Here is a 13433-nt window from a genome sequence, read left to right on the forward strand (position 1 = left end):
CTTTCCTGGTGCCTACTTGGTAGTTTCTGTGTATCCATCAGTTGCTGTGGCTGGATTCCACTCTCATGTCCCACCCTGGTGCTCTTTGTGTCTTGTCTACTAGAAGGAGAACAGAAAGCAGAGGGTCCTGTGACTCTGGTGTGTCCTTCAAGAGTGATCGGTCAAGAGAACTCGGCATTGATTTCAAAAAAAGATCCCCTTTCAGGTAAGCTTTTATAAGCATTAAAATGTAGCTGCATGTAGTGATGTTTTGCATACAAGTGTGATTTAATAAAGTCATTGTATTCAGTATGTAAGTATTTAATTCACTGTTATGTTACTTGATCATTTTAGTCTCTTAAGGGGGATTTATACTTGTGTGGCAGACCCTACGCACGTGGCCTACGTCGTTGTGAGCATTAATACTTGTGTGACGTGTGTCTGTGTCACTCTGCAGTTACACCTCCAAAACACTAGTCAGTGGCAGAGGTTTCTGTGACGTGCTGTAAAGTTTAGTTGATTCAAAACACACACAAAGCACACTTTAACCATGGCGTAATAGAGATAGTTCCAAACACAAGAACACAAATGAGCTTCACTTTTACTCGCAGCATTCACAGACAAACACTTGTCTTTATCTGGACACATTCTCCCCACAAATACAACATGCTAAGGTTATTAGCATAAGCCTATGGCATTTAGCAATATATAAATTAGCCTAGTGGCTAGCAGACTTCTCTCTACTCATATAAAACCAGGGACAACAGCAACATTTAACAAAGGTAAAGTTGCAAATCTTAGCTCCATTACAACTCACAAGGTTCACTGACAAAACATGTTTTCCAAACAAATGTAACATGCTAACATTATTAGCACAAGTCTATGGCATTTTACATTGTATAAATTAGCCCAGCGACTAGCGGAGATTTCCTCTGCTCATATGAAGTCAGGTTAAATCACACACACAAGATTTAAAGTGCTATTTCTGTGGAGGCTTTACTGTCTTCAGAATTTATTGTTTCTTGTCTTTGAAATGAAACTGTAAAATGTTCACTCAGCTCCACCATCTTCAGTCAAACCTGTGTGTGTGTTGTGTTTAAGGCCCTGACACGCCAAGCCGACGGTCGGCCGTCAACCAAAGTTGGGCTGTTGGTGAGCATCTGTCGGCCTAGTTTTTGGGGTGTGTCCCGCACCGTTGGCCCTTCGGCGTCGGCGTCGACGGCTTTTCGGGCCGATTGAGCATGTTGAACCGGCGGCGGAGCTAGTCGGTGAAAGAGATCACTCTGATTGGCTGTTTAGGTTTTATTTCCTCGCCCCTGTAGCGAGTGAATGTGCCTGTAGTGAAACCGGGGCTAACCAGTGTTTCCTCCTCACGCTCCACTTCACTTAGCTGCCCACAGACCTGCTGCTTCTTCCCACTTTAACCTGAATAACAAACCGGAGCTAGCTGGGAGTGTTAGCCGCAGCATGACTGGAGGGAAACGCAGCCAGTTAGCCTCCGCTAGTCTCTGAGCTAGCCCCGGCTCTCCGTTTGGATCCAACGAGAGCACCGAGCCCTGGTTTGTTATTCAGGTTAAAGTGGGAAGAAGCAGCGGGTTTATTGGGCAGCTGAGTGAAGCTGAGTGAAGTGGAGCCTGTGGAGGAAACACCGGGACCGTCTGGATGTAACAGTCCGTGGAGGTGCTGCGGTGCTCGGCTGCACAGATAGGTAACACCTAGGCTGTCAGGATGTACCACTCTGTCACTCCGCTCTCTCTCACGCAGGCGCAGGACGTACGTGCCACTTGGCCGTTGGATGTAGTCCGTGTAGTGTGTTCAAATGCAACTGACACAGGGCGACGTCAGGCGACGTAGACGACGCAACAGTTGGCTTTCGTCGCCGCTGGTTCTTTGATGTCGGTTTGGTGTGTCCGCACCTGCAGGGTTTCTTGCTCCACCTTTTAGTACCAGATCTGTGTGCTAGGTACCCCAACAGAGGGGGGACCAAAAATGGGGACAATTGGTACCATCCACAACTTTTCACAGTGGAAACAGAAAAAAAGAGTACTGAACTGAACCGTACCGCACCATATTGCTTGGTGGAAACGGGGCTTTAGTTAGCTAATTTGGTGCTATTACTTTGTGACCTGTGTAATTTCCTTTCGTATCCACACTGACAGACACCAAAGTTCGTAAAACAACTTCCCTTTTGAAAGATCAAAATGACTGCAAGTCTAAGGACCTCTGCACCCTCATCATAATCTAATGATAATTAATTTTAAAGTGAGAATTAGGAGGAAACTTCTTTAAACAGAGGAGATAAATCATTCAGTGGGAACAGAGACAACTTTTACTGAACTTTCCTGGTGCCTACTTGGTAGTTTCTGTGTATCCATCAGTTGCTGTGGCTGGATTCCACTCTCATGTCCCACCCTGGTGCTCTTTGTGTCTTGTCTACTAGAAGGAGAACAGAAAGCAGAGGGTCCTGTGACTCTGGTGTGTCCTTCAAGAGTGATCGATCAAGAGAACTCGGCATTGATTTCAAAAAAAGATCCCCTTTCAGGTAAGCTTTTATAAGCATTAAAATGTAGCTGCATGTAGTGATGTTTTGTATCCACACAAGTCTGATTATGTAAGTCATTATTATGGTACTTTATAATTTTAGTATCAGTTAGCTAATTTGGTGTTATTACCATGTGACAAGTGTAATTTTATTTTTTTGTATCCACACTCACAGAAATGAGAGTTAGTAAACTCAACACTGTCTCTATTCAAACCTCTGAGTGTGTTGTATTACAGCCCAGAGCAGCTCCTGAGACCAGACTATCCAGTGCACAGAATGCCTGTGATGAGCAACTGGCCAGGGTACGTCACTATTGTGTCAGTCACACATTGTATGGGTTACCTTTTTTCTTATTCCTCACGCTGCTTTCATATTTAAAATCCTGTTGCTTTTTCGTTTAAAGTTAGTTTTCATACTGAAGAAGTAGCATCATAACCGTGTTTATCACACTTGCTGCAGGCCGAACTGCATTTCTCCTTCAGTGGAGGAGCACGCTGCAACAGATGGTGAGAATTTGGTCAAGTCGGAGAATGATGAGGATACGGTCAAGTCAGAGAACACTTCAACAGAAGATGTGGTGTTGGTCCAGCCTTTGGACAATCTGTGAGTGCAATCTGTTAACCTCATATACCTTCTTTTGCACACTTTTTAAAATATTTTGTTGAACATGTAAACATCATTATAACTTTTTTGGCATTGTTGCATTCACATCCTTCTTCATTTTTTTCCTTTGTGTTCTCTAACTGACTAATGATTGTTAGATTTCTCCTGTTCACTCCTGAGTCAGCTGTTCGCACTCATTCACCCTTGCTTAAAGAATTTTTTTTGCAGTAGACATTTTTATTATCTTTTTTTTTTTACAGCCTAGTGCAGCAGCCAAGGCCAGACTGTCCAGTACACAGTGGGATCATGGAGAGCACCTGGCCACCATGCGGCTTTTGCTTATGTGACATGTAAGTAATTATTATCATGATAAGCATCTATGTTAGCAAGTGCTGCCATGTGACACATATAGACAAGTAATTATTATTCTTTAAATGCATTTCTGTTTTTTTTTCTTCGCTGAGCATATCATGTCATCAATATATATATTTATACTAATAATATTTTTTTTGTATCGACACTGACGGACACTAAAATCAGTCAAATTACCTTCCTTTTCTGGATTATCAAAACAACTGCAAGTATTAGTTCCATACAGCCCTATAATATTCCTACTATCCTAGAATACATTTAATTATAAATCACAATGAGCATTATGTACACATATAGAGTGAGAGACATGCTAATTATAAGGACCTCTGAGTCGTGGAGCTGGATGGGAAAAATTAGTGGATATCCAACACTTAATTAATGAGCAGGGTGAGATGTAATGGATGACAAAGCTGTCACACCAAGCCTTTTGGGATTTAGGGTTGGGCATTGTTTTTTGTTTTTTTCTGATATCGGTGCTACAATGATACTTGTACTGCTCCCTAAACTATGTTTAAACCAATAAATGAATGAAACAACAGTCAACGACATAAAAAAAACAATAACAAACTAAAAACAGCTATTTTTAATGCAATGTCAAATTTGGAATTGAATAATATATTAATTCTTAACTGTGAAGCACACTTGAATATTTGAATATGAATAAATACAAGACACTATTAACTAATTCATATAATAAATAAAACCTAACCCAACTACAACAGTTTAACACTACAGTTAAGCCCTGTTTCACTTTCAGTATAGTACCTTAGGAACCAAAAGTAACCCTTCAGACATGGTACCTAGACCCTAGGTCCATTTAGGGTTTCCACTGCAAACAGTACTCTTAAATGTGGGCGGGGTAAGACAAGCTTATGGGTTTAGGGTTGCCTTAGCCCACAGGAACGATGCCCTACAATGCTTTTATTTCTCTTAGAATATATGCAGTTCCCATAACCCTGTCAAAATTAATATATATATTTAAACACTTGAAAACTCACTCATTACTAAAAGTATGTCATGTAAAAACTAAAGTGATGGTCAAAGTTGTCACAGTGAAATTTAAGGTGTGCTGATGGATTCATGTCGTCAGCTCATGCATTGAGTAACATTACAAGTTAACGTTCCACCTTAAACGTCGCAGACAGTCGGCCCAGTGAATGAAGTTATTTTTTCTCAGACTCCAGCTGCTGTGAGAGGCAGCAAAACATCCTTTCATTTTATAGTTACAGTTTACTAATAAAACTCTCCACAGTATGAACAGTGGTTACATGAGCCTCAAAACCAGACACAACTCAGCCCTGAGCAGAGTGACCGTCCTCTACTGACCAATCAGACTGCAGTGTTCACAGCTCCACCTTTTAGTACCAGATCTGTGTGCTAGGTACCCCAACAGAGGGGGGACCAAACATGGGGACAGTAAGGAACGGTTCCATTGGTACCATCCACAACTTTTCACAGTGGTAACGGTAAAAATGCATACTGTACTGAACTGAAATGTACCATACTGCTCGGAGGAAACGGGGCTTTACAGTACTAGTAAAAGCCAAATAAACGGTATCCGACCCTAATGGGGACACTTATGATTCATCTACCTTGCTCCGCAATTGATCAAGCTGTGAACATCATTAAATCTCTTCCTGCATTGTTTTTTTTCCTTCACGCTCACTTGTATCTTTCTTTATGATTCAAACAGCTGCAAATGTTAGGGCCTTTGCATTTTCATAATATTCCTGTTGTGCTAGTATAATCATATTTTATGGAGCAGGATTGTTGTTAAGGCAAGAGGCTTTGGGAGGAGAGAAATCATTCTGTGGCAACAGAATCAATTTGCTCAACAGTTACAAGTTGTAATTGTGTGTTTGATTTTGATTGTAATCTAATGATAACATATTGATTCTGTTGCATGTGTGAAAGGGAAAATTTCCCAGGATGTTTCCTACACCCTCAGGGGTTAATCAAGACATCAGCCATATTTGATGGTCTTATAACTGACTGAAAGACATTATCGACTTAGCATTATGTAATCTCTGAGAAAAAAACATTTTCATAAAACTGACAAATTAATAACATATAGTATTTTGATATAAAATTGGATATGCCTTAAGAGAAATGTTCTATATTGCCTGCCTTCACTTTCATCTTAAATCTTAGTACCCACTGTTGACAGTTTTTAAATGATGTCCTGTGTTTCTGTCCAAAAAGGCACTAGACGATCCAAGACCAGATCCAGGTGTCTAAAGTGGAATGGAAACATCACTGAGCCAACCGTCAGCAGCTACCTCTGCTCGTCTGTTCAGCACCTCTTTGTTCTTTGTTCTCTGTTAAAAGAAAAAAAAAGCAATAATGATTTTCATAATTACCAACTACTTTCTTAATACCAACCTGCTGGTTGGATAACTCAGGATTTTTCTAGTATGGTAAAATTACCTCCCCATTCAGAGATTGCTATAATCTCTCTCTCTGTATATATGTGTATTAATATATATATATATATATATATATATATCTCATTCCATGTGTCACATCCCATATCTCATTCCTCTTTCTCGCTGCAGCAGTGCACTGCCATGAGTCAATGAACGAAGCTAGTGTCTATGTTTATATCTCTAGTTTATGTGTCTGCAATAACAGGAGGAAAAACAGGTGTCCGTTATCGGAACTGCAGAAGTCAGTTGACAACGTTGGCAGGTAGGGGTCGGGGATAAAATTGATACAGCATGGTATTGCAATATTTTTTTGTGTGGCAGTATCGTATCATTACAATGATGGTAAGCATCAATTTTTTAATTATATACATTGATATTATAAATACAAATTAAACTTTCGGTAGCCTATTAGAACAACATAATCAGTTGCGTTGTCAGTTCACTAGACACGTTTTGCTGCAACAAAAATGGCTGAAGTGAGATGAACAGCCTGAAAACATATACACTTTTAAGAATACTGTTTGTGGTGGAAACACTCGTGTCTAGGTACCATGTCTGAAGGGTTACTGTAGCAATGGTCATTTACCTTAACAGTAACATTCAGCTCCCTGGCAAACTGCCTCCAGCCATAGATAGAAGCATGGCGTCTGACAAAACAGCCAGTTAGGACACCTCTTTCATCAGCTCAAATACAAAGTGTTGTCATATTAGCGTAGTTTTAGTTTTCTTGTAAGACTTGCTCTGCCATGTCTCACACAAACATTTTCGTAAACAAACAAATTATGTCGCTCTGGCCTGCCCACCTCTACTGAAATTTGATTTCCTCGGCAGACCAGACACTGGTGGCTCCATTAGGCCATGTGGAAACATATTATATTCATCACATTGTCATATTGCTCATTACTAATGCTATATGAGTTGAATTTAGTGCCGTGACGCCTTTACTGATGTAGCCTACGTTTAATTTGCAAGAATGTGTCATGACAGGGGCGTCGGTGGCTTAGTGGTAGAGCAGGCGCCCCACGTACAAGGCTGTTGCCGCAGCGGCCCGGGTTCAACTCCAGCCTGTGGCCCTTTGCTGCATGTCACTCCCTCTCTCTCTCCCCCCTTCACGCTTGTCTGTCCTATACATTAAAGGCTAAAAAGCCCCCCAAAATATCTTAAAAAAAAAGAATGTGTCATGACAAATGCCGATTTCAGCTTATGGACCAGCAAAACCAGAAATCGATCCAACACTAATAATGGTAGCAGTAACAGGCGATCCAGCTTTAAAAGTGCTGTTTTTTTTTAAGTGCTGTGTGTCTAATCTAATTTATGCTATTTAATGTATGAATAACACTGTACCACATTTTATTATCAATCAATCAATCAATTTTATTTATAAAGCCCAATATCACAAATCACAGTTTGCCTCACAGGGCTTTACAGCATACGACATCCCTCTGTCCTTATGACCCTCACAGCTGATCAGGAAAAACTCCCCAAAAAACCCTTTAACGGGGAAAAAACGGTAGAAACCTCAGGAAGAGCAACTGAGGAGGGATCCCTCTTCCAGGACGGACAGACGTGCAATAGATGCTGTACAGAACAGATCAACATAATAAATTAACAGTAATCCGTAATGCCTCTGCACCGGCAGTAGTCTGACTGGGGGCATTATGTTTTGTGCTTGTTATGTCACAAGCCCAAGTGCCTTACATGACATTTACTCTGTCAGTGTGTTTCAAGCTGTGGGTGCTTTACTTGATGTCCAAGGACAAGACTAGATAAATGGCCTAAACTGCTTTGCTTTGATCCGCCTGCTATCCGTCATGTTTCTCTGTTCATTTATTCAAATTTTTCCTTTTTGTATAATTTGAATGAACGGAATACTATAATTTAAAATAACTCCCCAATTTTAATCTCCTGAAACCTTGTGTCCTCATATGAGGACATCACATTTGGGTTTACTTGACCTTACACTTCATTCTACTTAACTTAGACCTTTTGTCCTCATTCATAGACACGTTTTTGTGCTATCTAGTGGTAGAAAGACCACAATAAAACAAGATGGCAGCCATCTCTGCCAAGTCAGTCTGCAGCCGATCCTGACACAGAAGTGGACAGTGTCCAAAATCTGATCAGATTTAATGGTTGAAACTTTTTTATTTATGATTAATAATGTTTACAGTTTGATATGGCGACACATTTTTACCAATTTTAGCAACAGTAACAAGCTAAGACACTGTTAATTATTAAGTAGTCATTTGAGGACATTAGGCCCGTTTCCACTGAAGAAGTTTATTTTTTTCACGGGCCATTTTGGGAGTTTTTTTTACATGGCGGCGAAAGCTATATGAACGAGCTAATCCTCATCTGCTGAGTTTTAAAAATGCTGGCTATTTTGTTGCTTTCTGTCGACGTCACATCCCTCCTTGAGTATATCCAATCAGCACCAAGTAACCCCCAAGCCCCAGCCAGGACTCTCTCGGGGCCGTTCTGAGTACCTACTCCGAGGCAGGGACTTGTTTAGCCCCCGTAAAAGTTCCGGAACTCTGTCCTTCGGGGGTGGTTCCTGCGGTGGAGACGCACCAACAGCACCGGCCCCGTAAAATTACCCCGAAGTTCCTGCGGTGGAAACGGGCCTGTTGGGACTTAATTAAACATTGTTGAGTTTTTTATATTTATTGGGTCCTACTGATCCCAAATAGCTAGGAAAAATTAAACATGCATAAAAAACAAAAGTTCAGGTCTCAGGAGATTAAACAAGACTTAATTTCAGCTGGAGGTGATGTCCACTGCTGGACTTACTGAAATATGATTCTGTGTGTACATTAGCTTTGTTTTTGTTATTCTACAGCTGAGTGTAGAAAGGTTGCATTACTTCGCAATTCAGCTTGTCAGTCTCTGTGTCTTTATTTTGCTTCTTTTTGATGCAAACTTATTGTATTGCTTTGTCTTTTTATACTGTTTGCTTATTTTGCTCTTTGTTTTTTACTTATTTCATGACTTGTTTTTTTCTTTTTACTGATGTACTTATATATATTGGTTTGTGTTTTATTCTGCTGCTACTGCTTCCTGTTTGCACTATGCCTCTGCTGCTGTAGTGTTGCAAATTTCCCGGCAGTGGGACGAATAAATGCGTATCTTGTCTTGCCTTGTTTAGCTTAATTGTTGGTGTTTCTCAAAGTCAAGGATCCTTCCTTGGTAGGACGAGTCCTTTCAAGACTTCCACTGGTGAATGTTTAACTAGCTTGTGCTATGCTGCTCCTCAGGCTTTCTGGGCCTCAACCTAAGTTCCTCCTCTTCTCTCTTGTGCCATTACCTTGGGACCAGTAGCCAATCAGACCAACTGTATATAAAGGCTGAGGAGCTGCTCAGCTGGCTCCCTGTTTTGCTGCCATGTGTTGGCGAGCCACTTTGAAGTAGCAGTCCAGAGCTCTTTGTGACTTTTTATAAACTTGTGAAGGCAGAGATTGTTGTGAGATTGATCTGAGTTCAAGTACTATTACTTGTCAAACCAATCTTGTTGTGAAACACATCATCGTCAAACCACAGTTGACTGGAAAACAAGCGTTGTTGTTAAATGTATCTTTGTGAGGTCTCTTGTCACCTGTTAAGCTAATTCACATTGGCTCTGTAGGGGAGAGCTGCCAGTATTGTTGCCCTCTTTCTCTCCCGGTTAGGGAGCAAACCATAGGATTGCACTTTCTTTTTTTTTCTGACAGTCAGTTACCTCTGGGGTTTTGTTTGTTATTTTGGCTTGAGCTCTTCTTTGTGTTCTTTTATGCTTCCTTAACTGGCAATAAAAAGGTTAAACAACACTACCTGACTCCTCACTCTGCCATGTGTCACTATTTGCTACAAGCCTGCTCACCCATAAAGCATTACTCTAGAAACTGTCGCAACAACCATTTGACTACAGCTCATATACATATAGACTATGATACCTCTCTCAACCACCCTGCAAAGTCACTCCAGTATCAAAAAAATTCTGCACCTAAACAGCATACTGGGACAACATGGGACAAGATACCGACAAAAATGATATGTAATATGTCACAAACAAACAGGGAGACCACACAAGAGATTCAGTTGAAACAAGCAGTTTATAAACTAGGATTAACTTAAATAACCAATGCAGTGTGTAGGTCAGCAAAGTCAGTATTGAAAGCCATGGATGGATGTATATCGCAGAGGTGTTTAAGGTGCAAACCAAAAGCAAATGATGCAAGCTAGTTAGTCCTATAGCCTGTGTCTGTGGTTAGTTCCAGTGGCTACTTTTGGTGGCAAATCGCCAATGCTGGTTCTTTTCTAAAGTTATTTGCCTTCGGTTTAGCAAATACTGATTTATTTTTAACAAATCCTTGGGCATTTTCTAAAATGTCTTCGCACTGTTCATGTCTGTAACGACTAACAACCAGCTGATCACATAATCCCGTTTGAGCTATAACAGGTGGTGTGCTCCACATTTTATTTCCCAGTTGCCCTTGGGCAGATGAATGGAGTACTGTAATCAAACTGTCACCATTGGAAATCGCTGGTTTCAGTTCAACGACGGAAGTTGCACCTGTAATTCATGCAAGGTATCATGGGGGCTAGGAATGAGGTGGATAGTCTACCAAGTGTCCCCCTTACACTGGACGAGCCATCAGACACACACTTTCATATGAACGGTGACCTAAACCTCCACCCACCACCAGCCATCTTACCAGTTCCCAATCCCTCACCCAGCAACCTTGGATCCAAAGGAACAATTACACGGGACTGGATCTTTATGAAAAGTTTGGGAAGATTCCTCATATGGAAATGTTGCACGAGCTGAGGCTTGAACTCACAAACTTCAACACCAAGAACCATCCTCTATCTCACTGAGCTAACTGGCAAACAGAAATGTCACATGTAGCTTCACAAATTGACTAAGCCAGTCACCTGTGTGCAAGACAGCAGCTGTTAGTGTGTAAAGGCAGATTTCAAACGGCTGTCAAAAATTCAGTAATTAAGACAAAAATCCGATAAATTTGTTTTATCAATGATTTATTGGCTCCATAAGTGAAAAACTGATGTTTAAAAATGCCATTTTTACATTGACTCCAATTGTTCGCATAAGAGCGAAATTCAAAATGCTGTAAAAAATTCAGTTTTTGAGATAAAATTCTGATATTTTCCACACATCATATACCATGAATCATATACCATTTAGCAAGAATTTGCATGTATATGTTTACAGTACCGTTTACAGTCAAACATTTTGATGCACTGTAGGCTCAATTTTTGATAAATCCAAAATCTGAGAAACATAGTTTTTGTGGGACAGTCTGAAGATGCTCTGTAGCAAGTTTGGTGTCAATTGAGCAAAAATTGTGGGAGGAGATAGGTTTAAGACGTTTTACAGTTTTTGAAAAAAACAAAGTGATGGACTTCATAATTTTTAATAGGTTTAAATGTACAAAAGTTTCGACCGTATTGGGGCTACAGTTTGATTTGTAGGACACAACTTAGAACAGTTCAGGAAAGTGAGTACAGAGCAGTGAGGTAGAGTCAGCAGGAGAAGGTTAAACCCCCAAAGACCCAAGGAACATATCAAAATGTTGCCCTCAGAGTGATCACCAAAACTCATCACATGCCTTCTAACAAGGTGGCCTGGGACCAGACAAAGCACAGGTCAGGATGCTCGTCTTTACAAAATTCCAGTTACCAAACACACACAAAACTGGAATTAACATAAGCGTTATATAAATGATATATAACACTGTATAAATAAAGACATTTCAGTGCGTGTCTGCACAAATTTTCAAGACTTTTCAAACAATCAGCCCTTTGGTCACAGTCTCTCTTTTACTCCTGTTATTATCTTCCCACCCCTCAAATTCCATAGGAGACCACATTCACCTATCTTCAATCAATAATTCAATCAATCAATAAAGTGCTGGCCTGATCCAACGTCAGCAGGGACAAAGGGTGTCATCCGTGTGGTTTGAATGGTCAAATAAATGTAGTTGGGTATAGGTATAAAACAATAGCATAAAATGAAAACACCCAAGTAAAGTACAAGTACCTCAAAATTGTACTTGAACACAACCCAGTATTAATTTTACTGTACTGTAATTTATTGTATTTGAATGTACTTAATGTAAATATATTGTATTAATTGTCCAATGCAATCAATTAGTTTTAATAGATTTTATTTGCTATTTAAACTATCTATTCAAAAGCAGGGACGTAAGAAGCGCCGTCACGTAGGCAGGGGATGCTGTTGCCGGTGCTAACTCTATAAGCTAACACTGCAACAAGCTTTTACATCTTTCTAACACCCAGCATAAACCTTTGAGCATAACTGTACCTCATATTTTTTATAAACGGACCCCTTTTGTGGTTATTAATATTTAAAGCAACACCTTTACACCGCGCCACCCCTCCGGTCCGAGTTGGTCTCGCCCGTGTCTCCATAGCATCAAACGCACATGTTGGGTGTGTTGTGTTGAGTGTTGCAGCGATATTACAGCATTTAGCAAAGCTGCGCGAGCTGTCACGTTGCTGTTTGCTGTGGAATCACCTCAGTGAAGAAGCGATAAGTGTCAGTCCATGAGAAATACTTTAAAATAAGAGTAGCTGGAGGAAACAGTTGAGGCGAGGAGGCTGACACGCAACCAGCGTGGCTGTAAACGGCTGCTGTTCACCGGACTGAAGGTATGTACATCGACACCTACACACTGTCATATATGTGTGTGTGTGTTTACCGTCCTGTGAAGCTGCTTTGTTGTTAAAACACTCATGTCACCATGTGGATGTGTGTCACAGTGTGTGTAGTGAAGCCGGCTAGCAGCGCCTCGTTAGCTTTCTGTCCCAGCTGTCAACATGTGAGAGGTCCGTAACGTTACTCCCGCCGCTCTCACGGCTCACTGACACATTATATCAATTAAACTTCATGTGAGAAAAACACACGAGGCACTTTATGGCTGAGGTCGTCAGTTTCAGCCCGCAGAGGACTCTCAGTGTGGCTAGCTGGAGAGGAGGCGCTGAGCTAGCCGCCGGGCTGCAGTGCCACGTAGCTAGCCGGCTAATGGGAGCAGAGCCGCCGGTGGAGCTCTGCAGAATCACTGCCTCTGGTTCATGTGATGAAGTACTCGGATACTTTACTGAGGAGACGAGTAGTAATACCACACGGTAGAAATACTCTGCTACACGTTAGAGTCATGCATCTAGAAGCACAAAAGTATTGGCATGAAAATATACTTAAAGTGCTCATGCAGAATAGCCCTAGAATAGTATTGTATGTAAGGGACTGTTCTTTACTTATCAGAGGAGGAGGGTGGCTGGGGAGTGACTTCATTTTTTTTTTTTTTTTTAGAGTTTTGACCCTCTCTGAAGCTACAAATATTGTTCTTGAGTGTCCCTAAGTGACTGGTGGAAAATGCATGACCCTCCCTCTGCCACAAATTAGTTATTAGATTTTTAAAACGTACCTGTAAGCGCCATTTATCAGTGTGAAGTTTCTTTTATTGTTAAATGGTATGACCTGTTATCATACA

The 13433-nt window shown here is 40.9% G+C and overlaps 1 protein-coding gene across 1 annotated transcript in view; it reads left to right on the top strand.

Annotated features, from left to right (window-relative positions):
* Positions 1-9725, top strand: part of LOC126401135 (uncharacterized) — a 10649-nt gene extending 924 nt beyond the window's left edge. The window contains exons 4-9 of the mRNA XM_050062237.1: positions 104-205; positions 2420-2521; positions 2758-2823; positions 2981-3124; positions 3385-3474; positions 5699-9725. Of these exons, the coding sequence (XP_049918194.1) occupies positions 104-205; positions 2420-2521; positions 2758-2823; positions 2981-3124; positions 3385-3474; positions 5699-5705 (511 nt within the window). The 3' untranslated portion in view covers positions 5706-9725. The remainder of the gene's footprint in view (positions 1-103; positions 206-2419; positions 2522-2757; positions 2824-2980; positions 3125-3384; positions 3475-5698) is intronic.
* The last annotated feature ends 3708 nt before the right edge of the window (positions 9726-13433 follow it).

Source organism: Epinephelus moara, chromosome 14, assembly GCF_006386435.1.
Source record: "Epinephelus moara isolate mb chromosome 14, YSFRI_EMoa_1.0, whole genome shotgun sequence".
Classification (NCBI taxonomy): Eukaryota; Metazoa; Chordata; class Actinopteri; order Perciformes; family Serranidae; genus Epinephelus; species Epinephelus moara.